The 24,880-nt window shown below is 41.8% G+C and overlaps 1 protein-coding gene across 2 annotated transcripts in view; it reads right to left on the bottom strand.

Annotated features, from left to right (window-relative positions):
- Positions 1 to 21,977: 21,977 nt before the first annotated feature.
- The window catches only part of LOC106564814 (egl nine homolog 1), a 41,487-nt gene continuing 38,584 nt past the window's right edge, over positions 21,978 to 24,880 (bottom strand). For both annotated transcript variants that reach the window (XM_045691302.2, XM_014131242.3), the window contains 3 exons: positions 24,556 to 24,692; positions 24,053 to 24,120; positions 21,978 to 23,780 (listed from right to left, as the gene is read on the bottom strand). In XM_045691302.2, coding sequence (XP_045547258.1) covers positions 23,725 to 23,780; positions 24,053 to 24,120; positions 24,556 to 24,692 — 261 coding nt within the window. In that variant the 3' untranslated portion in view covers positions 21,978 to 23,724. The remainder of the gene's footprint in view (positions 23,781 to 24,052; positions 24,121 to 24,555; positions 24,693 to 24,880) is intronic.

Raw genomic sequence — 24,880 nt, forward strand, 5'->3', positions numbered from 1 at the left:
GACACCCACCAAGTTTGGCACTCACCAAACTCAGATTTACTATAAGAAAAATTGGATTACCTTTGCTGTTCTTCATCAGAATGCACTCCCAGGACTTCTACTTCAACAACAAATGTTGTTTTGGTTCGAAATAATCCATAGTTATATCCAAATAGCTCCGTTTTGTTCGTGCATTCAAGTCACTATCCGAAGGGTGACGCATTTCGTGACAAACAATTTCTAAATATTCCATTACCGTACTTCGAAGCATGTCAAACGCTGTTTAAAATACATTTTTATGCGATTTTTCTCGTAAAATAGCGATAATATTCCAACCGGGCGACGTTGTATTCGTTCAAACAATGAAAGTAAAACATGGAGTCGTCTCGTGCACGCGCGCTCCAGTGTCAATGTTCTCAGAAGGACCACTCACAAAAACCCCTGCTGTTTTTCGCCCAGAGACTGGAGAGCTCTCATTCCACTTTCTGGCGCCTTCCTAGAGCCAATGGAAGCCTTAGAAAATGTCACGTTACAGCAGAGATGCTGTATTTTTGATAGAGATGCCCTAGTAGGAGAACAAATTGTCAGACAGGGCACTTCCTGTATAGAATCTTCTCAGGTTTTGGCCTGCCATATGAGTTCTGTTATACTCACAGACACCATTCATACAGTTTTAGAAACTTTAGAGTGTTTTCTATCCAAATCTACTAATTATATGCATATTCTAGTTTCTGGGCAGGAGTAGTAACCAGATTAAATCAGGTACGTTTTTTATCTGGCCGTGAAAATACTGCCCCCTATCCCTAATTAAGTAGCAAACAACAGCTCATTCAAATTGGGTGTGGCGGATTTCTAAACTCTTCCGCGATAAGATATACCTGAGTATCATCCACCGGAGGAAGCAATCAAGGAGAGGAGCAAACTCTTTTGTTCGCCTACAGTGTGTTAACGAATTGATACTCTACCTCATATGGCGACCACTAACGATTTATGGTCACGGATGAGAGGTGGAAGGAGATGTGCACACTGCCCCCGGATTGAGGTGGAAACTGAGCTGCACTTCCTAACCTCCTGCCAAATGTAATACCATATTAGACAAACATATTTCCCTCAGATTACACAGAGAATTTGAAAACAAACCCGATTTTGATAAACTCCCATATCTACTGGTTGAAATACCACAGTGTGCCATCACAGCAGCGAGATTTGTGACCTGTTGCCACAAGAAATGGGCAACAAGTGAAGAACAAACACTATTGTAAATTCAACCCATATTTATGTTTATTTATTTTCCCTTTTGTATTTTAACCATTTGCACATCGTTACAACACTGTATATATACAGTTGAAGTCGGACGTTTACATACACTTAGGTTTTCAACCACTCCACACATTTCTTGTTAACAAACTATAGTTTTGGCAAGTTGATTAGGACATCTACTTTGTGCGTGAGACAAGTAATTTTCCCAACAGTTGTTTACAGACAGATTATTTCACTTATAATTCACTGTATCACAATTCCAGTGGGTCAGAAGTTTACATACACTAAGCTGACTGTGCCTTTAAACAGCTGGGAAAATTCCAGAAAATTATGTCATGGCTTTAGAAGCTTCTGATAGGCTAATTGACATCATTTGAGTCAATTGGAGGTGTACCAGAAAAAAAATTGCACACCTCCACAAGTCTGGTTCATCCTTGGGAGCAATTTCCAAACGCCTGAAGGTACCACGTTCATCTGTACAAACAATAGTGTGCAAGTATAAACACCATGGGACCACGCAGCCGTCATACCGCTCAAGAAGGAGATGTGTTCTGTCTCCTAGAGATTAAAGTACTTTGGTGCGAAAAGTGCAAATCAATCGCAGAACATCAGCTGGTGAAGATGCTAGAGGAAACAGGTACAAAAGTATCTATATCCACAGTAAAACGAGTCTTATATCGACATAACCTGAAAGGCCGCTCAGCAAAGAAGAAGCCACTGCTCCAAAACAGCCATAAAAAAGCCTGACTACGGTTTGCAACTGCACATGGAGACAAATATATTACTTTTTGGATAAATGTATTCTGGTCTGATGAAACAAAAATAGAACTGTTTGGCCATAATGACCATCATTATGTTTGGAGGAAAAAGGGGGAGGCTTGCAAGCCAAAGAACACCGTCCCAACCGTGAAGCATAGGGGTGGCAGCATCATGTTGTGTTGGTGCTTTGCTGCAGGAAGGACTGCTGCACTTCACAAAATAGATGGCATCATGAGGAAAGGAAAATTATGTGGATATATTAAAGAAACATCTCAAGATATCAGTCAGGAAGTTAAATCTTGGTTGCAAATTTTATTTTTATTTTATTTCACCTTTATTTAACCAGGTAGGCTAGTTGAGAACAAGTTCTCATTTACAACTGGGACCTGGCCAAGATAAAGCAAAGCAGTGCGACACAAACAACAACACAGAGTTACACATGGAATAAACAAGCGTACAGTCAATAACGCAAATGGGTCTTCCAAATGGACAATTACCCCAAGCATACTATCAAAGTTGTGGCAAAATGGCTTAAGGGCAACAAAGTCAAGGTATCAGAGTGGCCATCACAAAGCCCTGACCTCAATCCCATAGGAAATTTGTAGGCAGAACTGAAAAAGCGTGTGCGAGCAAGGAGGCCTACAAACCTGACTCAGTTACACCAGCTCTGTCAGGAGGAATGTGCCAAAATTCACCCAACTTATTGTGGGAAGCTTGTGGAAGGCTACCTGGAACATTTGACCCAAGTTAAACATTTTAAAGGCAACTCTACCAAATACTAATTGAGTGTATGGAAACTTTTGACCCACTGGGAATGTGATGAAGGAAATAAAAGCTGAAATAAATCATTCTCTCTTCTATTATTCTGACATTTCTCATTCTTAAAATAAAGTGTTGATCCTAACTGACCTAAGACAGGGAATTTTTACTAGGATTAACGTCTTCAGGCTAGGGGGCAGTATTTGGAAATTTGGATGAATGAGTTGCCCAAAGTAAACTGCCTGTTACTCAGGCCCAGAAGCTATGACATGCATATAATGTGTAGATTTGGATAGAAAACACTCTAAAGTTTCCAAAACTGTTAAAATAATGTCTGTGAGTATAACAGAACTCATATTGCAGGCAAAAACCTGATGAAAATCCAACCAGGAAGTGGGATGATTTTGAGGGTTGTAGTTTTTAAGTGATTGCCTTTCTAATATGCTGTGTCTGTGGGGTCAAATTGCACTTCCTAATGCTTCCAGCAGATGTCAACAGTCTTTAGAAATGGTTTCAGGCTTGTAATTTGACAGGGAATCGAATAAGAGCTCTCAAAACAACAGGCTTCCTGAAAGACATTAGTGCACTCTCGCGCGGTCACGTAAAGTGCGCCGTTCTTTCTTTTTTTTCTGTATTCAATACGCTATTGTGCGGTTGGAATATTATTGAAGATTTATGACAAAAATATCCTAAATATTGATTATGGACATCGTTTGAATGTTTCTACGAACTGTAATGGAACTTTTTTGACTTTTCGCCTAGCCTTTGCTAGAAGTAAACATGCGAACAAAATGGAGGTATTTGGACATAAATATGGACTTTATCGAACAAAACAAACATTTCTTGTGGAACTGGGAGTCTTTCGAGTGCATTCCGCCGAAGGTTAGCAAACGTAAGTGAAGATTTATAACGCTGTTTCTGACTTTTGTTGACTCCACAACTTGGCGGGTAACTGTATAGCTTGCTTTGATGGCTGAGCGCTGTACTCAGAATATTGAACAATGTGCTTTCGCCATAAAGCTGTTTTGAAATCTGACAAAGCAGTTGCATTAAGGAGAAGTTTATCTTTAATCCTATGTAAAACACTTGTATCTTTAATCAAAGTTTATGATGTGTATTTCTGTAAATTGATGTGCTCATTCACCGGATGTTTTGGAGGCAAAACATTTCTGAACATTACGCCCCAATGTAAAATGGGTTTTTTGGATATAAATATGAACTTTATCGAACAAAACATACATGTATTGTGTAACATTGGGTCCTGGGAGTGTCATCTGAAGAAGATAGTCAAAGCTTAGTGATTAATTTTAGCTATATTTCTGGTTTTTGTGACGCCTCTCCTTGCTTGGAAAACAGCTGTGTGGTTTTTCTTGTCTAGGCGCTGTCCTAACATAATCTAATGGTATGCTTTCGCCGTAAAGTCTTTTTGGAATTGCACACTGTGGTTGGATTAACGAGAAGTTTATCTTTAAAATGGTGTATAATACTTGTATGTTTGAGAAATTTTAATTATGAGATCACTGAATGTCTTTCCACAACAGGTAAAATGTCAGGAATTGTGAAAAACTGAGTTTAAATGTATTTGTCTAAGGTGTATGTAAACTTCCGACTTCAACTGTGTATATTCATCAGTAGGGTTTAAGAAGTGAGTATACACAATACCCGCTGAAAAAAATGTGGTATATGGTTTATTCCGGGGTAAACCCTCCACTATACCACTGGCCCTGTGTTTTACAAAAGTGAGTTTGTGTTTATACACGACCTCCCGACCCCACCTACCGTCATCCAATCATGTCAATACGAAGCCCTTCACATTGTTACAAAATTTGAGAGGCGCACGGCAAAGCGGTACGGAGCTCAATTTGGACTCTGCATGCCTCTGGAGGCTCCGAAATTGTATACCACCATCTATACAGCGCCTCCAACCACATTTTCGGATCAAGCATAAATTGTCTCTAATACCATCATACTGTAGGCTAGTGGTTCCCAACTCCGGTCGTCGAGTACCCACCCAACAATACAGTTTCATCTTATGCGCAGACAAACACACCTGATTCAACTTGTCAACTAATCATCAGGCCCTCAATTAGTTGAATCAAGTACGTTTGTACCCCCAACAAAAGTGTGCTGTTGGGGGTACTCAAGGACTGGAGTTGGGAACTACTGCTGTAGGCCTATGGCTGCATTGGCGTTGCATGCCAATATCAGCTGCAAAATGGGTTCACATGGCTGATATCCTTTACAATCAAATAAAACTAATTGGAGAGCTTATGACTGAACAAAAAGGTAATGTTAATTTGAGAATATAACACAGAAACACAGACAAATGAGAGACAGATTCCCTTCCCCAGATTCCCTTATTGCAGGATTGTGATCTGTGATTAATCAACATCAACACTAGTTCATCTTGAAAATTGTTAATTAAAACAATTTTAAACACTTAATTTCAAAGAATCAACATTTTCATAGTGTACAAGTAAGCTAACTCAAATGTAAAGGTTAGACTTTTTAGTAACAAGTAGGCTATTATTACTAAAACATAACTTCAGGTAAACAAAAAATGTAAATACCAGAGTGAGCAGACATCTGTTCCAGCCCAGCAGCAATAGCACACTTGATTATTAACTAATTAGGTTTGATACATTGAATCAGGTGTGTTAGTGCTGGGCTGGAACATATGCCTGCACACCCAGTAGGGTTGGCCTGCTCCAGTTGTAATAGCTTTATACATTGTGTGACTTTTAAACTTTTTGTTCACAAAATTTGCTAACATTTAATCCATGGTTTACAAGGATGTACCCTTATTCTCGTGGGACATTAATTGGGATCTCTTCATCTGCAGACAGGGTTTGACTGCTCTCTATATCTGAGGACAGAAAACATCTCAAAGAAACAGGCTGCATTATACTCAAGTTAGGTAATCAAATCAAATCAAATTTATTTGTCACATACACATGGTTAGTAGGTGTTAATGCAAGTGTAGCGAAATGCTTGTGCTTCTAGTTCCGACCATGCAGTAATATCTAACAAGTTATATAACCTAACAGTTTCACAACAACTACCTTATACACACAAGTGTAAAGGAATGAATACGAATATGTACATACAAATGTGTAAATGAGTGATGGCCGAACGGCATAGGCAAGATGCAGTAGATGGTATAGAGTACAGTATATACATATGAGATGAGTAATGTAGGGTATGACAACATTATGCAAAGTGGCATTGTTTAAAGTGGCTAGTGATACATTTAATTACATCAAGATGGCAAGATGCAGTAGATAGTATAGTGTACAGTATATACATATGAGATGAGTAATGTAGAGTAAGTAAACATTATATATATAAAGTGGCTAGTGATAAATTGATTACATAAATTTTTCCATTATTAAAGTGGCTGATGTTGAGACAGTGTGTTGGCAGCAGCCACTCAATGTTAGTGATGGCTGTTTAACAGTCTGATGGCCTTCAGATAGAAGTTGTTTTTCAGTCTCTCGGTCCCCGCTTTGATGCACCTGTACTGACCTCGCCTTCGGGGTGAACAGGCAGTGGCTCGGGTGGTTGTTGTCCTTGATGATCTTTTTGGCCTTCCTGTGACATCGGGTGGTGTAGGTGTCCTGGAGGGCAGGTAGTTTGCACCCGGTGATGCGTTGTGCAGACCTCACTACCCTCTGGAGAGCCTTATGGTTGTGAGCAGAGCAGTTGCCGTACCAGGCGGTTATACAGCCCGACAGGATGCTCTCGATTGTGCATCTGTAAATGTTTGTGAGTGTTTTTGGTGACAAGCCGAATTCCTTCAGCCTCCTGAGGTTGAAGAGGCGCTGCTGTGCCTTCTTCACCATGCTGTCTGTGTGGGTGGACCATTTCAGTTTGTCCGTGATGTGTACGCCGAGGAACTTAAAACTCTCCACCCTCTCCACTACTGTCCCGTCAATGTAGATGGGGGCTGCTCCCTCTGCTGTTTCCTGAAGTCCACGATCATCTCCTTTGTTTTGTTAACATTGAGTGTGAGGTTATTTTCCTGACACCACACTCCAAGGGCCCTCACTTCCTCCCTGTACGTCGTCTCGTCGTTGTTGGTAATCAAGCCTACCACTGTAGTGTCGTCTGCAAACTTGATGATTGAGTTGGAGGCGTGCATGGCCACGCAGTCGTGGGTGAACAGGGAGTTCAGGAGAGGGCTGAGAACGCACCCTTGTGGGGACCCAGTGTTGAGGATCAGCGGGGTGGAGATGTTGTTACCTACACTCACCACCTGGGGGCGGCCCGTCAGGAAGTCCAGGACCCAGTTGCGCAGGGCGGGGTCGAGACGCAGGGTCTCGAGCTTAATGACGAGTTTGGAGGGTACTATGGTGTTAAATGCTGAGCTGTAATCGATGAACAGCATTCTTACATAGGTATTCCTCTTGTCCAGATGGGTTAGGGCAGTGTGCAGTGTGATGGCGATTGCGTCATATGTGGACCTATTGGGGCGGTAAGCAAATTGGAGTGGGTCTAGGGTGTCAGGTAGGGTGGAGGTGATATGGTCCTTGACTAGTCTCTCAAAGCACTTCATGATGACGGAAGTGAGTGCTAATGGGCGGTAGTCATTTAGCACAGTTACCGTAGCTTTCTTGGGAACAGGAACAATGGTGGCCCTCTTGAAGCATGTGGGGACAGCAGACTGGGATAAGGATTGATTGAATATGTCTGTAAACACACCAGCCAGCTGGTCTGCGCATGCTCTGAGGACGCGGCCGTGGATGCCGTCTGGGCCTGCAGCCTTGCGAGGGTTAACACGTTTAAATGTTTTACTCAGTGGCACTGTACTGTCCTCAAAGCGAGCAAAAAAGTTGTTTAGTCTGTCTGGGAGCAAGGCATCATGATTCGCGACGGGGCTGGTTTTTCTTTTGTAGTCCGTGATTGACTGTAGACCCTGCCACATACCTCTTGTGTCTGAGCCGTTGAATTGCGACTCCACTTTGTTTCTGTACTGACGCTTAGCTTGTTTGATTGCCTTGTGGATGGAATAGCTACACTGTTTGTATTCGGTCATGTTTCCGGTCACCTTGCCCTGATTAAAAGCAGTGGTTAGCGTGTTCAATTTGTACCCCTGAATATTATGTTGCTATAGTTCTCTGTCCTCTGTTTTTCGAGCTTGGGACTGGAACTGGAGAATAGTTTCATAATGACCTCCCACAAAGTTACCTGCCCTATCCAGAGTAGCCTACTTCCCCTTCTCTGACAGCTGGAAGTGTTAGCTAACCCTTTCACCCTCTTCCATGGCTGTTAGCTAGCTACCTACAAATACATTTGGAGTTACAATGACAAATACATGTAGATAGCTAACTAGCTAATATTGTAATGAACATGAGGGGAGACAGAGAGCTGGTTTCAAGCGCAGGGCACAGCAGGTGTTTATTGCAAAGGACCACAGGAGGAGGCAGGTAGCTGGGTCCAGGGGCAGGCAGAAGGTCATACACAGGGGGTCCAAAAGGGCAACAGTACAGGCAGGGAGAAGGCTAGTAACATAGTCCGGGAGATCAGGCAATGGGTAGATAACAGGAAATTCGATAGGCTAAAATACAGGCAGGGAATAGGCAAAAGGCATTGTTAGTGAGGCAGGCAAAAACTATCATACATGGGAGGAGTAAATCATGGGAAAAACAGAGCTCTGAATGACGTGTGTCACAAAACAAACAATACCTCACAGTGAACTAAATAGTGTGTGATAATGACATACAGGTGTGTGAACAGGTGATTAGAATTCAGATGATTGGGATCTGGAGAGTGAGCTGTGTTCAGGGGATCTATGTGTTTGAAAGTGTGGTCTGGAAAGTGAGCTGCGATCTACATGTTTGAGGGTGTGAGTTGGAAGCAGACGTTACAAATATGAAGTTACTAAGCTGGTGATATTTAATTAACGTAGCTAGCTAGCTATACAGTATGTAAAGTTAGCTAAATAGCAAACATAAACATTAACAGCTCATTTGTGTAGCAAGCTAGCTATAATACATCGTTTTGATCACTTTCAACATATATTTACTTACTTGAATAGGTTCTCCCACTGCCTCTGTTTTCTGGGTCCTTAGAGAAACTAAATAATGGGCAATCTTCCTGAAGTTTCCAGTGCACCATAGTACACATGTCAATCAGGAGCTCCCTTGTGGAGTCTCAGCAGTTGTCTTATATACGGCTACACACAGAGAAGTTATACATGCATGATTTAGCAGAACAACACCTCATAAGGCTTCTTCTCTCTAAGCTGAGACCTTGAAACTGACAGTGGTGTAAAGTACTTAAGTAAAAATACTTTAAAGTACTACTTAAGTAGTTTGTACTTTACTTTACTGTTTATATTTTTGATGACTTTTACTTTTAATTCACTACATTCCTTTAAGAAATTATTGTACTTTTTACTCCATAAATTTCCTTGACACCCAAAAGTACTCGTTACATTTTGAATGCTTAGCAGAACAGGAAAATAGACAAATTCATGCACTTATCAACTGAACATCCCTGGTCATCCCTACTGACTCTGATCTGGCGGACTCACTAAACACACATGCTTCATTTGTAAATGATATCTGAATGTTGGAGTGTGCCCGTGGCTTTCCGTAAAAAAAGAAAAGAAAATGGTGCCATCTGCTTTGCTTAATATAAGGAATATGAAATTATTTATACTTTTACTTTTGGTACTTAAGTATATTTTAAACTAAATACTTTTATACTTTTACTCAAGTAGAATTTTACTGGGTGACTTTTACTTATACTTGAGTCCTTTTCTATTAAGATATCTTTACTTTTACTCAAGTATGATAGTTGGGTACTTTTTCCACCACTGGAAACTGAGATATCTTCAGTTTGTACTCAAAACAAGGTCTGGGCGTACTGCCAAATTGCAGCTACTGATAGTGAGGATTTGTACAGTCAGCCACTTGCATGAACACAGAAATAGTTTTATAGAACAGCACATGAATGGAACACAGAAATTAGTTATAAGAAAAGCACAAACATAAAAATTCCCATTACAGTTTATTTAGTACATATATATTTTTTTAACTATTATTTTTCTTAAAACTGCATTGTTGGTTAAGGGCTTGTAAGTAAGCATTTCGCGGTAAGGTCTACACCTGTTGTATTCGGCGCATGTGAGTCACGAGTTCCGCCCGAAGTCGGTCCCTCTCCTTGTTCGGGCGGCGTTTGGCGGTCGACGTCACCGGTTTTCTAGCCATCGCCGCGCCACCTTTCATTTTACATTTGTTTTGTCTTATTTTCCCGCACACCTGGTTTACATCCCCTCATTACTCTACGTGTATATTATCCTCTCTTCCCCCCATGTCTGTGTGTGGTATTGTTCATTCGTTACGTGTGTGACGCGACAGGCTGGTTTTGCGCCGGGTATTGTTGTAACCCGTGGTTTTGTTATTTTGTACCTATTTGTGTGATTTGTGCGCTATCGCTTTTTTCCTTGGGCTGGAGTGTTGTGACGCAGTTGCGTCCGGCTGTTTTCCTCTACCTGAATAAAGTGTGCCTGTTCACTCATCTCTGCTCTCCTGCACCTGACTTCCTTCGACCAGTTGCGCACATTTTGACAGTGACAAATAAAATTTGATTTGATTCCACTGCAGATGTGGAAGGCCGAAATAGGCAGATTCGATGGATTGAGACAATATCTCTAGCTTAAATTGACGCATTTTGAAGGGGATTTTTGTATTATGTTACTTAGATTGTCGCATGGGTTGACCAGGGAAAGAAGTTGACCGGGAAATTTTGTGGAATGGTAATGCAGGTCCATTGACTGGGTTAAATCCTATTGAACAGGTAGAGACCAAATGGTGGATGTTAATGGAAAACATTCTAGTGCGAAGGAGATTAGGTGTGGGGTCCCAAAGGGGAGCATCCTTGGCCCACTTCTCGTCTTACTATACCTTAACGATATGAAATCAGAAAATGCTCATCATTTGCTTCTGAATGTGGATGACTCTGCTCTACTGGTGTCCAATAAGAACAAAGCCTCAGTAGAAGAGATCCTTAGTGCAGAGTTATCCAATATCACTAAATGGCTTTCAGATAACAAACTTTTTCTGCATCTTGGAAAAACAGTTATTTAGTTCCAGAGTAAAGCTTGTAAGGTCCCCTGGTTTTAGTGTCAAAGTGGTCAATTTAGTGGTTACACCAAAAACTTCAGTCAGGTGTGAACTGGATAGGTACCTGACTGGTGAGACTATGGCCTTAAAGGTTTTAACAAAGAACCATAAATATTCATGACACGTAAACAGAGGTCACATAATATCAGGCAATAGCAAGCATTTTATTAACTGTCTGTTTTAGATACAAGTTTGAGGTGTTTTATTAAATTTTTTATTTATGCTTTGGTCACAAGTAGAAGTAAAGGACAAGTCAACAACATTATTTGGTTGTGAATGAACAGAATATTAACTTTTTTAAATGAGATTTTCATTGGACAGTTACAAATTTCATACAATTCTCCTCATTTTGCCATGGGGCAGAAAGAACATTTTGCCATTTTAAACCTCATTTCATGCAGTTCTACTTATTTTGCCATGCGACGGAGAGACAATTTTGCAGTTTTAAAGCTAATTTCCTGCAATTCTACGCATTTTGCGTAGTTGGAGGGAAAATCAAATCATGTGTAGACCTTACCGTTAAATGCTTACTTACAAGCCCTTAACCAACAGTGCAGTTACATTTTTTTGTTGTTGCAGTTTTGAAGCTAATTTCATGCAATTCTACATTTTGCCAAGACTAATGCCATGTTCATATAATGTCTGAGTGAGACTGACAAAAAAAATCAATGGGGGCTCCCTGGAGGTCAGGGCCCCTGGGTAATTCGGACATGATTAATACAAGGTTTAGATAGCTGGCTAGTCAAACTACCTAGCAATCTAAAGAATGTTAGCTGACATGGGCTAATTCAGTAACTATCAGTGACTGACATAAGAAGTGGAAAACTGCCGATGCACTAAGAAATTTAGCTTATGCCGCTTATTGGCTTGGCCGGCACTACAGGGCTCTCTACCTTGCAAACAGAAGTGACAGTCCGCTTGACAATGTCTTAAGCTAGCTAGCATTGCTGCGCACCACTGCTTGCCCCATTCACAAACAGAGTTGTGTGGGTGTATGCCAGTCATTATAAATTTAAAGTAAAGAGCTGATTTTCAAGTCCAGCCAAACGGAAAATGTTACGTTTTGGCAAAAGTATGAACTCACACAATATCAAGAAATAGCAAGTCTTTTTGAAACCGTCTGTTTCAGGTACAAGTTTGAGGTGTGGTTTTAAAAAAAAAAATCTCTTCAATTTATGCTTTGGTCTCAGGTACAAGTCAACAACATTATTTTGATGTGTGAACAGAATATGAGCTTTAAAAAATGTAATTTTAATTGAACAGTTACAGTGTACAATTAAACTTAAACTTTGCTTTATGTCTATTAAAGTGGCATCACATCTGTGTGAGAGAAAACCATAGAGAAGGAATAAAGTTCAAATCCGTGGCAGAAGCTGTCCACCAGTTGTTAAAGGACCAGTGCAGTCAAAAACCTGCTTCCCTGTGTTTTAAACATATTTCCACATTATGAGGTTGGAATAATAATGTGAAATTGTGAAAATGATGATAATGCCCTTTTAGTGTAAGAGCTGTTTAAAAAGACAGCTTGAAATTTCAGCATGTTTTGGTGGGGTGGAGTTTTGGCCTGCCTGGTGACATCACCAGTTGGTAAATTAGTTAATAGACCAATAAGAAATGGAGTTCTCTGCCAATAACAGCTAGTTTTTAGTTTTCCCCTCCCCACTCAGACCACTCCCAGACAGTCCCAGCAAAATTCTTGCTTGAGAAATTGCTCTTTGCTAAGAAGCTATTTTTGTTTATTTTTGACAATTTTAATTGAAAGCAAATACAGTAAGGTACTTACTTATTACCCAGACATGATTTGATATTGAGATAAAAACAGCTGCATTTGAACTTTAAAAGTTTGCTCAGACTCTCTATAGAATTTCTATGATGTTTGCCCAATAATACCATTACCTACTAACTGTGTGATAATGCTGATGAATACACCTGTTGACCTAGAAATTGGCAGATGGCAGAACATCCAACATCTTGATAAACTGGCAATGTCGATCAATCATATGAACTTTGATTCTCAGATGACGCTATTTTCTAATCTAGACCAATTGTCACAAAAGGTGCCGTGTTGAATAGACCAAACTGCAGCGGGTATGTGGATGCTCATGTTTTAATTCAAAAAAGGAGTAAAGCATCCACTGGAAAAACAATACACACGACAGACACAGTCTTACAGGCATACAAAAACGCAGTGCAAGAACAACTACCCACAACCCCAAAGAAAACCACACACCACTATATAGAACTCCCAATCAAAGGCAACTCAACACACCTGCCTTCAATTGGGAGTCTAATCACCAACACAAACCCCTTAACATACAAAAAACCTGCCACATCCTGACCCAAAACTGATACCATACCTCCCTCTGCTGGTCAGGACGTGACACCAATATCAAGGAAGTGGGGAATGTATGGGGTGGCAGATCGAATCCCTGAGCTGACAAGGTAAAAATCTGTCGTTCTACCCCTGAACAAGCCAGTTAACCCACTGTTCCTAGGCCGCCATTGAAAATAAGAATTTGTTCTTAACTGACTTGCCTAGTTAAATAAAGATAAAATAAAATTGTCTGGCTGGCATTCATAAGAGCACACAGGTAGTCCCTCCCATTTTCAGTCCATTTTCTAAATTATAAATAGGAACATTCTTTGAGGATGTGTCCATAACATTGGGGCTTACTCCAACAGAAACTACAAAATGTAACTGCAGACATGGCTTCTGATGATCTTCATGTGCTGCTATGCTGTGCCACAAGGTAAGACTGAAATCCTGGAGATGACCCAAAATACTATTATGAATTGTTGGATAACTATGTGTTTCAGTAGTACTTACTTACTATACTATTAGGGTTGCAAAGTTCCCTGTAATTTTCTAAATTTCCGGGTATTTTACAAATCATTTGTAGACTGCAATTTGACCACAAGAATCACAAACAGATCATTTCAAACCATGCTTACATTTGTATACAATTATGTGTCTATAATGCGTGGGAATAGTTCGGAACAGATTTCCAAAATTAAAATCACTTGGAGCTGATTTCCTGGTGTTTTTACAGTCTTATGTCCAACAATAAAATTAAAACAAGAAAAGATCCCCAGTTGGGGAACCCTGCTGTAGTGGTTTGTATCAATGATGTATTAAAGGGGAGGTTCGTCACAACTTAAATCTTTTGTCTTGCCCATTCACCCTCTGAATGACACACATACTTGCAGACTTGTTTACGCTGCTGTGCATTTTGTTGCCGATCTTACTTTGCTACCTGACGGTTTTTTACTTTTTCATTACCGTATATTTTTACTTTTTCCCTCACTCAACTTTTTTCATTCAACTTTTTCACCCCGGAGGTTTTATCTGGACATGGTTCGTCAGGACTTCAAACAGCCGAAGCTAAGTAACATTAACATGATGCCTTCTAATTGCAGTCGTTGTACTTATAATATACAGGAGAACGATCGCCTTACGGCAAGGATAGCTGTGCTGCAAGCCCAGCTTCAGACGCGATCGTTAGGCAAGGGTAATTTCAGTGTAGGAAAGGATGAAACAGCGTCTGTGCCACCAGTAAGTACAGATAGTAACGTTAGTATAAACCCCCTCGCACGGTCCCCGCAGCCGGACATCTTTCTCATGGCTTCTGGAGGGAAACGCTGTAGGAATGCTCAACCGGTGTCGCTTATTCAGCCGACAGAAACTTTCAACCGGTTCTCCCCATTAAGCGAGTCGGAGTCGGAGGCCGAGACTTCTCTGGTCTCTACTCCTCCCGTTGTGGGGTCTGAGACGCCGACGGCTCCCACCATTAGCTCTGACAAATTGAAAACCCTAGTCATTGGCGACTCCATTACCCGCAGTATTAGACTTAAAACTAATCATCCAGCGATCATACACTGTTTACCAGGGGGCAGGGCTACCGACGTTAAGGCTAATCTAAAGACGGTGCTGGCTAAAGCTAAAACTGGCGAGTGTAGAGAGTATAGAGATATTGTTATCCACGTCGGCACCAACGATGTTAGGATGAAACAGTCAGAGGTCACCAAGCGCAACATAGCTTCAGCGTGTAAATCAGCTAGAAACATGTGTCGGCATCGATTAATTGTCTCTGGCCCCCTCCCAGTTAGGGGGAGTGATGAGCTCTACAGCAGAGTCTCACAACTCAATCGCTGGTTGAAAACTGTTTTCTGCCCCTCCCAAAAGATAGAATTTGTAGATAATTGGCCCTCTTTCTGGGACTCACCCACAAACAGGACCAAGCCTGGCCTGTTGAGGAGTGACGGACTCCATCCTAGCTGGAGGGGTGCTCTCATCTTATCTACGAACATAGACAGGGCTCTAACTCCTCTAGCTCCACAATGAAATAGGGTGCAGGCCAGGCAGCAGGCTGTTAGCCAGCCTGCCAGCTTAGTGGAGTCTGCCACTAGCACAGTCAGCGTAGTCAGCTCAGCTTTCCCCATTGAGACCGTGTCTGTGCCTCGATCTAGGTTGGGCAAAATTAAAAATGGCGGTGTTCGCTTTAGCAATCTCACTAGTATAAAGACCTCCTCCATTCCTGCCATTATTGAAAGAGATTGTGATATCTCAAAATTGGGTTACTTAATGTTAGATCCCTCACTTCCAAGGCAGTTATAGTCAATGAACTAATCACTGATAATAATCTTGATGTGATTGGCCTGACTGAAACATGGCTTAAGCCTGATGAATTTACTGTGTTAAATGAGGCCTCACCCCCTGGTTACACTAGTGACCATACCCCCGTGCATCCGGCAAAGGCGGAGGTGTTGCTAACATTTACGATAGCAAATTTAAATTTACAAAAAAAAAAAAAAATGACGTTTTTGTCTTTTGAGCTTCTAGTCATGAAATCTATGCAGCCTACTCACTCACTTTTTATAGCTACTGTTTACAGGCCTCCTGGGCCATATGCAGTGTTCCTCACTGAGTTCCCTGAATTCCTATCGGATCTTGTAGTCATAGCAGATAATATTCTAATTTTTGGTGACTTTAACATTCACATGGAAATGTCCACAGACCCACTCCAAAAGGCTTTCGGAGCCATCATCGACTCAGTGGGTTTTGTCCAACATGTCTCTGGACCTACTCACTGCCACAGTCATACTCTGGACCTAGTTTTGTCCCATGGAATAAATGTTGTGGATCTTAATGTTTTTCCTCATAATCCTGGACTATCGGACCACCATTTTATTACGTTTGCAATTGCAACAAATAATCTGCTCAGACCCCAACCAAGGAGCATTAAAAGTCGTGCTATAAATTCTCAGACAACCCAAAGATTCCTTGATGCCCTTCCAGACTGCCTCTGCCTACCCAAGGACGTCAGAGGACAAAAATCAGTTAACCACCTAACCGAGGAACTCAATTTAACCTTGCGCAATACCCTAGATGCAGTTGCACCCCTAAAAATTCAAAACATCTGTCATAAGAAACTAGCTCCCTGGTATACAGAAAATACACGAGCTCTGAAGCAAGCTTCCAGAAAATTGGAACGGAAATGGCGCCACACCAAACTGGAAGTCTTCCGACTAGCTTGGAAAGACAGTACCGTGCAGTATCGAAGAGCCCTCACTGCTGCTCAATCATCCTATTTTTCCAACTTAATTGAGGAAAATAAGAACAATCCGAAATTTATTTTTGATACTATCGCAAAGCTAACTAAAAAGCAGCCTTCGCAAATGGAGGATGGCTTTCACTTCAGCAGTAATAAATTTATGAACTTCTTTGAGGAAAAGATCATGATCATTAGAAAGCAAATTACAGACTCCTCTTTAAATCTGGGTATTCCTCCAAAGCTCCATTGTCCTGAGTCTACACAACTCTGCCAGGACCTAGGATCAAGGGAGATACTAAAGTGTTTTAGTACTATATCTCTTGACACAATGATGAAAATAATCATGGCCTCCAAACCCTCAAGCTGCATACTGGACCCTATTCCAACTAAACTACTGAAAGAGCTGCTTCCTGTGCTTGGCCCTCCTATGTTGAACATAATAAACGGCTCTCTATCCACCGGATGTGTACCAAGCTCACTAAAAGTGGCAGTAATAAAGCCTCTCTTGAAAAAGCCGAATCTTGATCCAGAAATTATAAAAAACTTTCGGCCTATATCGAATCTTCCATTCCTCTCAAATTTTAGAAAAAGCTGTTGCACAGCAACTCACTGCCTTCCTGAAGAAAAACAATGTATACGAAACGCTTCAGTCTGGTTTTAGACCCCATCATAGCACTGAGACTGCACTTGTGAAGGTGGTAAATGACCTTTTAATGATGTCAGACCGAGGCTCTGCATCTGTCCTCGTGCTCCTAGATCTTAGTGCCGCTTTTGATACCATCAATCACCACATTCTTTTGGAGAGATTGGAAACCCAAATTGGTCTACATGGACAAGTTCTGGCCTGGTTTAGATCTTATCTGTCGGAAAGATATCAGTTTGTCTCTGTGAATGGTTTGTCCTCTGACAAATCAATTGTAAATTTCGGTGTTCCTCAAGGTTCCGTTTTAGGACCACTATTGTTTTCACTATATATTTTTACCTCTTGGGGATGTCATTCGAAAACATAATGTTAAATTTCACTGCTATGCGGACGACACACAGCTGTACATTTCAATGAAACATGGTGAAGCCCCAAAATTGCCCTCGCTAGAAGCCTGTGTTTCAGACATAAAGAAGTGGATGGCTGCAAACTTTCTACTTTTAAACTCGGACAAAACAGAGATGCTTGTTCTAGGTCCCAAGAAACAAAGAGATCTTCTGTTGAATCTGACAATTAATCTGGATGGTTGTACAGTCGTCTCAAATAAAACTGTGAAGGACCTCGGCGTTACTCTGGACCCTGATCTCTCTTTTGAAGAACATATCAAGACTGTTTCAAGGACAGCTTTTTTCCATCTACGTAACATTGCAAAAATCAGAAATCTTCTGTCCAAAAATGACGCAGAAAAATGAATCCATGCTTTTGTTACTTCTAGGCTGGACTACTGCAATGCTCTACTTTCCGGCTACCCGGATAAAGCACGAAATAAACTTCAGTTAGTGCTAAATACGGCTGCTAGAATCCTGACTAGAACCAAAAAATTTGATCATATTACTCCAGTGCTAGCCTCCCTACACTGGCTTCCTGTTAAGGCAAGGGCTGATTTCAAGGTTTTACTGCTAACCTACAAAGCATTACATGGGCTTGCTCCTACCTATCTTTCCGATTTGGTCCTGCCGTACATACCTACACGTACGCTACGGTCACAAGACGCAGGCCTCCTAATTGTCCCTAGAATTTCTAAGCAAACGGCTGGAGGTAGGGCTTTCTCCTATAGAGCTCCATTTTTATGGAATGGTCTGCCTACCAATGTGAGAGACGCAGACTCAGCCTCAACCTTTAAGTCTTTACTGAAGACTTATCTCTTCAGTAGGTCCTATGATTAAGTATAGTCTGGCCCAGGAGTGTGAAGGTGAACGGAAAGGCTGGAGCAACGAACCGCCCTTGCTGTCTCTACCTTGCCGGTTCCCCTCTTTCCACTGGGATTCTCTGCCTCTAACCCTTTTACAGGGGCTGAGTCACTGGCTTACTGGTGTTCTTCCATGCCGTCCATGGGAGGGGTGCGTCACTTGAGTGGGTTGAGTCACTGACGTGGTCTTCCTGTCTGGGTTGGCGCCCCCCCTTGGGTTGTGCCATGGCGGAGATCGTTGTGGGCTATACTCGGCCTTGTCTTAGGACGGTAAGTTGGTGGTTGGAGACATCCCTCTAGTGGTGTGGGGGCTGTGCTTTGGCAAAGTGGGTGGGGTTATATCCTGCCTGTTTGGCCCTGTCCGGGGGTATCATCGGATGGGGCCACAGTGTCTTCTGATCCCTCCTGTCTCAGCCTCCAGTATTTATGCTGTAGTAGTTTATGTGTCGGGGGGCTAGGGTCAGTCTGTTACATCTGGAGTATTTCTCTTGTCTTATCTGGTGTCCTGAGTGAATTTAAATATGCTCTCTCTAATTCTCTCTTTCTCTCTTTCTGTCTTTCTCTCGGAGGACCTGAGCCCTAGGACCATGCCTCAGGACTACCTGGTATGATGACTCCTTGCTGTCCCCAGTCTACCTGGCCGTGCCGCTGCTCCAGTTTCAACTGTTCTGCCTGCGGCTATGGAACCCTGACCTGTTCACCGGACGTGCTTGTTGCACCCTCGACAACTACTATGATTATTATTTGACCATGCTGGTCATTTATGAACATTTTAACATCTTGACCATGTTCTGTTATAATATCCACCCTGCACAGCCAGAAGAGGACTGGCCACCCCTCATAGCCTGGTTCCTCTCTAGGTTTCTTCCTAGGTTTTTGGCCTTTCTAGGGAGTTTTTCCTAGGGAGTTTTTCCTAGCCACCGTGCTTCTTTCACATGCTTTGCTTGCTGTTTGGGGTTTTAGGCTGGGTTTCTGTACAGCACTTTGAGATATCAGCTGATGTACGAAGGGCTATATAAAAATACATTTGATTTGATTTTAAAACACTAGATTGCTAATTGATATGTATTGGCCATTGATAGACTTTAAAGCCACTGTCCACCATATTGGTACTTCTCAGAAAGAGCAGTCCTCCATAGGAATAAATGGAATGCTACATTATTTCAATTTAATGTTTCAAGGGTAAAATTACATATATTTAACTATTTATTTGCTGTAGAGTGAACAGTAACATTCATACTCTCTAAGAATTGTACTTCAAGGAAAAAAAATGTGTTGTTGTTTTGTTTGTTCATATAATACAATTTAAAAGTATGCATTAAGGTGTCTGTAATATAATATGCTTGACAAAAAAAGAATACTTCCTTTTTTACACTGGTGGAGGGGTACAAAAATGGTGACGCAGTGACTTCAAAACAGCGCCACCCATCAGTCATCTAGTGTTTATATGCACCATTGGTTTCTGTGTGCTACAGCAGATGGAAGTTATGGCTCCCTGTGTGGAGGCCACATCAAGCAGTGTTTGGAATAAGAACCTAAAAGGATATAGCTGTGCCTGTCCACTTATAATTGTTGGTATCACATAATGACAAATTACTTTCTAATATAAATAAAAATATCAATAATAAATACAATGAAAATGTATAACCACGTCTTTATTAATAGTTTGTGTTTCCATGACAGCCTCATTTTTGACACCACAGTAAAGCACACTGGGATTCTGGGCTCTGCACTCTAATCGCACAGAAAACTTCAGCAACGGAGGTCTGTGAAACTCAAAGTGGAAGAATATGCCATTCTAGAACTTGGTTGTACATCTTTTAGGAAATCCTCTGAAGTGTTTACCTATTTGTTGTTCTGGAATTACTTTTTCTGTATCACCTTTCCTCCAGAAAGGGCTGGTATAGAAGAGAGGGAGTCATAGGATTTAACATGACCATTGTGGTCTGCACACTCCCCACTTGGATAGAGACAAACATAGGAGACAACCTTTTCATCTAGGAGGGCCTGTGGATGAGATGTGTGACCAAGAGCACAGGCTAGATACAGTGTAAGGTCTACGACTCCATGCTGGCCTTACCTCAGGACCTGCAGGCCTCCAGAGCCCTGATCATCATCTCCATCATGTCCGGGGTTCTGGGGGTGATGCTGCTCATCAGGGTCAAGTGCACCAACCACATCAAGAGTCAAAAGTCCAAGGCCATAGTGATTCTAACTGGAACTCTCTTCCTCATCCCTTTCTCCTGGATAGCCAGAAACATCATCTGAAACTTCCACAACTCATTTGATTGCCCAGAGGAGTGAGCTGAGGGCTTTACATCAGGTGGGGGACCTCATCCTTGCTCCTGACCAGGGGGACCTTGCTGTACAGAACTGTACAGAACTGCTGTACAGAACTGTCTACCCCTCCAATATCTCCTAAAGCCCCACTGAAGCAGGAGTTGGATGGAGTTTGTGGTCAACACCCAGGGAGTGGCAGGGTGGATGATCTCCTTAGTGTCACGGCTCCTCCTCTGCAGTGCAGGGGCGGTTCCCCCTGCCGGTCAAAGGAGGATCGTTAGTGATTGCCACCTGGGCTCAGGGTATTTAACAAACTGCTCCACTAACCTCTCTGGCTTCTCGCTTGGCTTGCTCTCTCTCTCCCTGCTCCTCCAGGTATGATCCTGTTTTGTTTGATCCTTTGTTGGTGTATTTAGTTTCCACTCAGTCATGTTTACACACACATATTCACGCATCCATGCACCCTACATACACCCTACATTATGACATTTCCACACCTCATTCCTTTTTCTTTGTTTAGAGTTAATAGTTTTGTTTTATAATAAAGAACTTTTTGAATTGGCCTATACCGGTTGTTGATGTCGTCTCATTTTTGCCACAGGCTATGAGCCGGCCTGTGACATTAGTGACCTTTGCTTTGTCCTACCGGGCAATTATTCTGTTTCCCCATTACAGTAGGGTAGTAGCTTTGGCCATCACCTCCATCTCCAGCATCATTGGAACTCTGTGGGTGTTGGGGTCCATTGTCAGGGCCAAGTGCACTGAATACCTCAAGTGGAATTTGTCCAAAGACAGGGTGACGGTCATTGGCAGAACATTTATCATCCTGGCCTGTACTGTTCATCTGATCTTTGTCTTCTTGGTTGCCCTTGATGTAAACCCAAAATCATGAATGATTTTGGTGTTTTTTCGGAATGCAATAGGTGGGCCCCTGCCCTGCTCCTGATAGTAGGGACCATACTCCTGGTTAGAGCAGAACAAGCCAGACTCTCTTACTCACTCAACCTCTAACAGCTCTGTAATTTCTTGTTTATTTGGGGAGTTTCCTCCATATTACTTGCACCCATCTTATTCCTTCATACACTTGTAAAAACCAAAAGAGTAGGGGCTAGAAAAATATCCTTGGCTTTCCTGTGGGTGTGATGTGAGACATGGTCTGGGAAGAGAAGTTCCTGAGGAGACTGCAATGAAGAGATATTCAGACATGGGTGAAAAAAATTCTAATATTTCAGCTGTGCTTGATTGAGCTTGCCCTTTATAATGAAACCAATTGAAAAGTCTGTAATTATTTACCGGAACATATATTTTAAACTTGATGCAAACAATACATACATGTTTATCTCAAGAAACCATTTATTCTCTAAATGTTGTCTTATTTACTTGTCACCTGATTTATTGATAAATGAATAGATCAATGGCAAATAAATACAGTTTAAACAAAATCACATGCAAAGGTCCTGTGGTATGTTTTAGGGTGGATGGAGAAATGGAAAACCTAATCAGTTGCACAACTGAATGCGTTCAACACAGCCCATCTGAATCAGAGAGGTGCGGGGGGCTGCCTTGATCAGATCAACGTCAACGGCGCAGTTGTTGTTGGGGGTTATTGCCTTGCTCAAGGGCAGAAAGGCAAAAATTCAAATCAACGTTTCGGATACTTGCCCAACGCTCTTAACCGCTAGGATACCGGCCGCATTCAGTTAGGTCTGCCAATTCTCCTGTTGATAAACTCATTGGTCAGATGTGCCTTAACAGGAATGAATCCTTTATGGTTTTGTGACCACATGATGGCGATGGTGTATAGCCGGAGAGAATAGTCATGACTGTATTATTACAATCTCTCTCACTCACTTTCAATCTCGGCTCAGTGGTCAGAGAAAGAATCGCACAAATGCATACGTGCAGATACACACACACATCCCACACACGCTGCAATGACGAGACGATACAGCCGCAGACTCAAACTGCACTTACAAAATCAGCCTTTTTATTCAAAACTAAACTTCAGAGCTGCAAGGTCGCTGCAAGGCTAATAGGTAGGTGTCCGTTTTTGGTTTTTAAGACAACGGTGATATTACGTCTGCAACAACAGACAGATCTCTGATCGCAGGTTAGGATGCTCCTGTAACGTACACAGGGCCGTGTTCATAAGGGCAAATAAGGAAACGTTTTAAAATGCTTTGCAACGGAGAACGAGCACGTCAGTTTCAGTCCATTTTCTTCTGTTTGGTGGCTAATGAACAGGACCCAGTTACCAAACAATGGATGCCAGGACACAGAACAGCACCGCAATCAACATACGCCTGCAATGTGAAAATCACTACAGCCCGTTTGCACAAACGGGAAAACTTCTATCGTATTCGAGTCAGTGCAGCTTAAGCTATTAATAGCCTTTTCACTCTACTAAGCCAAACCATACTGTACTGTATTGTACTGTTCTGGCGTGGTTACGCATCATCCTCATTTACTAGGACCGTGCTGCAAAGGATCATGTGAAAAGAAAGTATCCAAATCAGCACAGTACGGTTTGAGTCGGCCTGATAGTGTGCATCAGGCAATAGCCGGACAGTGTGTCACAACCTCCTGTCGAGGGACATCATACACAGTCTTCTGTACCTTTTTTAACAGTGAGAGATCCATCCAGATGGAGACCATGACAACCCGTCTGACAGATAAGCACATATGGGTACCCTTCTTACATCACCCCCAAAATTCACAAGAATATAATTTCTTTGCATTCGGCTCACCCCGTACATATTTTTTTTCTCCAAAGCTAATTTTTACACTGGCATTCTACACATAATAAAGCCAAAAACATCAAAGCAACAAGCAAAAACAGAAACTTGGGAAATAATGATGAGTCCTTGCAGTGCAATGACATCACATTCAGGGTCTGTGTGTGTGTGTGTATGTGTTGTGTGTGTGTCAACTTTGGATAATAAGTGTAAAGAAAGCGGACTAGTCCGAGTTGGTTTCTTTCGTCGCTCTCCTCTTCATCCCACCATCCTTCTTATTTCCTTCCTTCCCTCCCTCCATCCATCCCTCTTTCCGAATCTGTCCACAGCAGCAGCAGGTGATGGCAGTGGCGCCTCAGGACCAACCGCTTCTCTCATATTAGCTCAGATTCGACGGCTTGTTCAATTCTACCTTTACTCCCTTTTCTCCTGCACCTATAGGACAGAATAGAGAAGGAGGGAGAGCGGGGGAGTTACATTTTATTCAACCAGTTAAGAACAAATTCCTATAAATTATTATTTCATATGATGATCACTATGGTCCTGTAGTCATAAAGCGTCTTAGTCTCACAGTGCTGATTTAAGATCAAGTGCTGATCTAGGATCATTTTATCTTATTTATTAGGATCCGAAAGGCAAAACTGATCCTAGATCAGCACTCCTACTTTGAGACATTTTATGAATACGTGCCCAGGACTCCATCTTACTTGTTAGGTATTTCTCCTTGGCCCGAGCTCGTTCATCGGCATCAAAATACCACACTGTTATGGCATACCTGGACAGCGAGTGAGACAACGAAAAAGAGAGGTCAACTAACATACAATTATTCACATAATAGGTATACATACCTAACACTACCCAACCATTTGTCATGGTCCAACTATTCTAACAGTATTGAGCATTTTCAAATATATTAAAGCTGGATAGTGTTGGTGGTGTTGCTTAATGTGGTAACACTTTACAATAATGTCTGTTCATAGATCAAGGCATGCATTAACCTAATGTAAACTATGTCACAATTCACGCTTCAACCAAGTTCTTAAAATGGCCTGACGGATGCTTTACTTATATGACATTACAATAAGAAAGACAAAACAGGAGGTGTGGGGTTGTGATGGAAGACAAGCAGACAACCCTGGGTCGAAGGTCAGGAATATGACATTTTCTCTGCGGTCAAAAGGTCAGAGGTCAAGCTAAGAGATCACCTTACCTGGTGTGGTATGCTGGCTGCACCTCATGGGGGTTCCGCCGGTCCGACCAGAAGAAGAGCAGGCGGTCGAACTTGGGTTCGATGTCGGCGAACTGTGCCTTGGCCTCTGGGAAAATCCTCAGGATTCCTCCATGTTCCTGCGAGACAAAACAAGTCATGTGTGACATCAATAAATTATCCAAACTTATCCAATAATTAATTAATTAATTCAGAAATTTTTAAAATTGTATTCCCCCATTTTGATTTGTCAAAGAACATATCCCCTCATAAAACAGCAAAAGGTGCGAATAGAAAGAAAAATCAAATGGAATAAAAACCTTTAAAA

The sequence above is a fragment of the Salmo salar genome, chromosome 12 (genome assembly GCF_965601325.2).
Source record: "Salmo salar chromosome 12, fSalSal1, whole genome shotgun sequence".
Lineage (NCBI taxonomy): Eukaryota > Metazoa > Chordata > Actinopteri > Salmoniformes > Salmonidae > Salmo > Salmo salar.